At 53.4% G+C, this 3,335-nt stretch overlaps 1 protein-coding gene across 1 annotated transcript; it reads left to right on the top strand.

Moving 5' to 3' along the window:
• Positions 1–617: 617 nt before the first annotated feature.
• Positions 618–2,348, top strand: LOC123117908 (spermidine coumaroyl-CoA acyltransferase). Its single transcript, XM_044538572.1, has 2 exons — positions 618–1,526; positions 1,635–2,348. Exons 1-2 carry the CDS (start codon positions 742–744, stop codon positions 2,182–2,184), a joined length of 1,335 nt encoding a protein of 444 aa, XP_044394507.1. The 5' UTR covers positions 618–741; the 3' UTR covers positions 2,185–2,348.
• The last annotated feature ends 987 nt before the right edge of the window (positions 2,349–3,335 follow it).

The raw sequence follows: 3,335 nt of genomic DNA, 5'->3' as shown, positions 1-3,335 counted from the left end.
GGCAGGGGAGAAAAGGGGGAAGGATACACTGTTCCCCGTGTCCATTTGTGTGGTGGAGAAGAAGCAGAAGAAGGACGTGGCATCCCACTACTGTCGCCACACACTTCTTTCAAATTTGTGTGGTGGAGAAAATGGGAAAGGATACATTGTTCTCTTGTCCAGAGAATTCTTCTCACTGAGTAGACAAGGGACACGGGAAACGGGGGCCGCTCACTTTCCAAATTTGGACAGGGGGACCGAAACTTACCAAATATGAGAGGCTGCCGGGGGGCGCTAGCGGGCAAAGGTTTGCCAGCAAGACGCGTCCATTATTTATATGCATGCAATAAAAGGTGACCAGCGTTTGCCCGCTAGACGCGTTCATTACTTATATACATGCAATAAAAGGTGACCAATGAACGGACAGGAATCTATCAAGCTAAACAACAACAACAACAACAACAACAACAACAATAACAACAACAACAACAAAAAGGTTGTGTAAATGCACTGGACATCCATCATTGTCATTGTAATAATAAACTCAATTCAGGACCGGCCAGCACCTTCCATCAAAGGAGACATCTCAACCTACCGCACTACACACAATGACATTCGAAAGAAAAATGTAGCTACACACTACATTATGGAACCGAGGGTGGTGTATATGTATGACAAATACTCTAGATTGATACAAGGGTAGTGCCCAACTCCAAATCCAAATTAAACGCAGCAAGGCATATCGCAACCCGGTATTCGTGCATGGAGTCGGAGCCGCGTGTCCTGGACACAGTCCAGCTTGTCCCGGTGCCTGCTCCGGTGGTGCCCGTGTCCGCCCCGCTCTCTGTGCTGGATTCCGACCACAACGTGTTCGAGGTCGACTTCCGCACGCTTCGCATATTCCCTTCCCACCCGCCCTCCATAGATCCTTTCGGTGTTCTCCAGCGCGCTTTTGCAGCTGCTCTGGGTCTTTTCCCGGAGCTGGCCGGCTCAGTCCACGACGACGGCCGCGTCCTTGTATCCGGGAGCGACGCCGTTCCCCTCGTGCTGGCGGTGTCAGACCTGAGGGCAGACCAAGTCGATGCGGACAGGCTGGACGCAGCGCTGCTTGAGCAGCTGGTGCCATCGGACCGTGTCGCCATGGCAGACCCGGTGCTGGCGTTGAAAGCTACGGTGTTTGCGTGCGGCGGTGTCGCCCTGGGGATGAGGTGTGCGCACGCGCTATGCGACGGTGCCGGCGCCGACAAATTCCTCGCGGCTGCGGCGCTGTTCGCACAGGGGAAGCAGCCGGCTGTGACGCCGGTGTGGGAGCGGCAGGAGCGGCTGGGGTCCAGGCGGCCGCCGCGCTTGGCGATTCCGTTCGAGCGCGTCCTCGCGCCTCACAAGGACGTCGGGCCGTACAGGTATGGGCATGAGCAGCTGGTGGCGAGGGAGTGCTTCCATGTGAGCAACGCAAGCGTGGGGACGCTCCGGGAGCAGCTCTCTGGCGAGGCCGGCCTCAAGCTCACAACCTTCGAGGTTATCGCGGCGTTTATCTGGCGCGCCAGGTAAGGTTACGACTTGGACACCATCATCGAATCGAATTTATTTGGTCCAGTCCAGCAACTGCCTCCTGAATCCTGATGCAGTAGTCGTGGATATATAATTGACTGCAGGGTGAAGGCCAACGGAACTCGCCCCGACGAGCTAGTGAAGATGGTCTACTCCATGAACGTGAGCAGAATTCTTGACCCGGCGCTCCCGGATGGATACTGGGGCAACGCGTGCGTCCCCGTATATGTGGCCCTTGCCGCCGGCGAGCTCGTCGGCCAGGGGCTGGCGGACACAGCTGCTCTTATCAGGAGGAGCAAGCAAGCGGTGGACGACGAGTACGTTCGCTCCTACATCGACTTCCAGGAGATGCACCGCCGCCGCGGGGAGCGGGTGACGGCGGGTGGCGGTGTGAGCGCCTTCACGGACTGGCGGCGCCTCGGCCACTCGGAGGTGGATTTCGGGTGGGGTCGGCCGGACGTCGTGCTGCCACTCTCTTGGCGGATCCTCGGGAGCACGTTTCCGTGTTTCTTGCTGCCTTATAGTTCCACGGACGAGAGGCGCCGGACAGGGTTCAAGGTCTTGGTCGCGCTCATGGACCACGCACTGCCCTGCTTCACACACCAAATGGATGATATACTGCTCCACTGTCCGGCTCCTATGGCTAAACTATGATATGAAACTCCATTGATGCATCAAGGAAGCGATGGATGATGGAGGATGTTTCATCTTGTGAGTTGTTGGCCTCGACCAGTGTACGTACTTGTTGGACGGTGGTAATCTGTGGATTCCACATGTATCTTCATGTTTTCCTCCTATAAAAAAACTGGTTCATTCGACGAGCTTGTTTTTCAATGAAACCAAAAAGTCATGTTTTACATGCCAAAAGGAGGTTTTCCCTTGGTCATCTTCACCCCCCAAATGTTAGAGGTAAATGTGTCCGCGAACGCATGTAGACAGCGTCCGCAGTCACGCCTGCAGAAACCCCAATTGTCCGCGCATGCAACCATACTTCTCAAATCACCCGGACACATACATATACATATGATTGGTGGGGGTGGTTCTTGGTCCCACCAGATAAAGAGAAAAAATGATTCATGGTGGGCCGGATCCAAGCCGTTAGAATAATCCATGCCGCATATGCATATCCATCTATCAAGCATCAAATAATCACACAAGGCACAACACCGAGATTTGTTAACTAGTTTCACTGAACATCGGCTAATTCCTGGGGCGTGACTATGGTCGCTCCTCCCCGTTGACACCGCTAAATAGTGCACACCAGCCACCATGCAGCCAGCTCCCCCAGCATGCCTGTGCTATTATGTTGACATAAGTTTTATTATGTTGACGTAGGTTACATTGTGTGTCTACCCCTATGTTATATATGATGCCTAAGATACGAGTGTCCTGCTAGCACAGGTCTCCGTACCTTATCAACAGACAGCACAACTCCAACAGGATCTACGGTGGTGGACTGCTCGGATATGTAAGGACACCCTCATTTGCTCCCCACATACGGGCTAGGGTTTGCGGACATATGATAAGGATTAGCAGGGTCGGTTGGTTAGTCTCTCGCTCTTGTCCAGGCATTGTCCGAGCTGTCTGCCCTGACATATGGGGACAGTTTACGTGGTCAGGTTGGATATTTACTGACGAGTAGACCACGAAATTTGTCCAGCTCCTCCACCTCAGCATCTTTGAAAGGAAATTTCAACTCCTTGATGGAACTGAGGATGTCACTCCAAGCCTACTTCATGCTCATCCACACCTGAAGGTTAAAACCAATGTCATTACGGAACTTCTATAATCCCACAACATTGCAA

This window comes from Triticum aestivum, chromosome 5B (genome assembly GCF_018294505.1).
Source record: "Triticum aestivum cultivar Chinese Spring chromosome 5B, IWGSC CS RefSeq v2.1, whole genome shotgun sequence".
In the NCBI taxonomy this organism is placed as follows: Eukaryota; Viridiplantae; Streptophyta; class Magnoliopsida; order Poales; family Poaceae; genus Triticum; species Triticum aestivum.
Note: the sequence above shows the minus strand (reverse complement) of the source record. Positions and strands in the feature narration are given on the sequence as shown.

Coding starts and splice junctions, on each gene's coding strand:
- LOC123117908 (XM_044538572.1), top strand. CDS start 742: ATGGAGTCGGAGCCGCGTGTCCTGGACACAGTCCAGCTTGTCCCGGTG. Junction 1,527..1,634: donor GCGTTTATCTGGCGCGCCAG/GTAAGGTTACGA, acceptor AATTGACTGCAG/GGTGAAGGCCAACGGAACTC.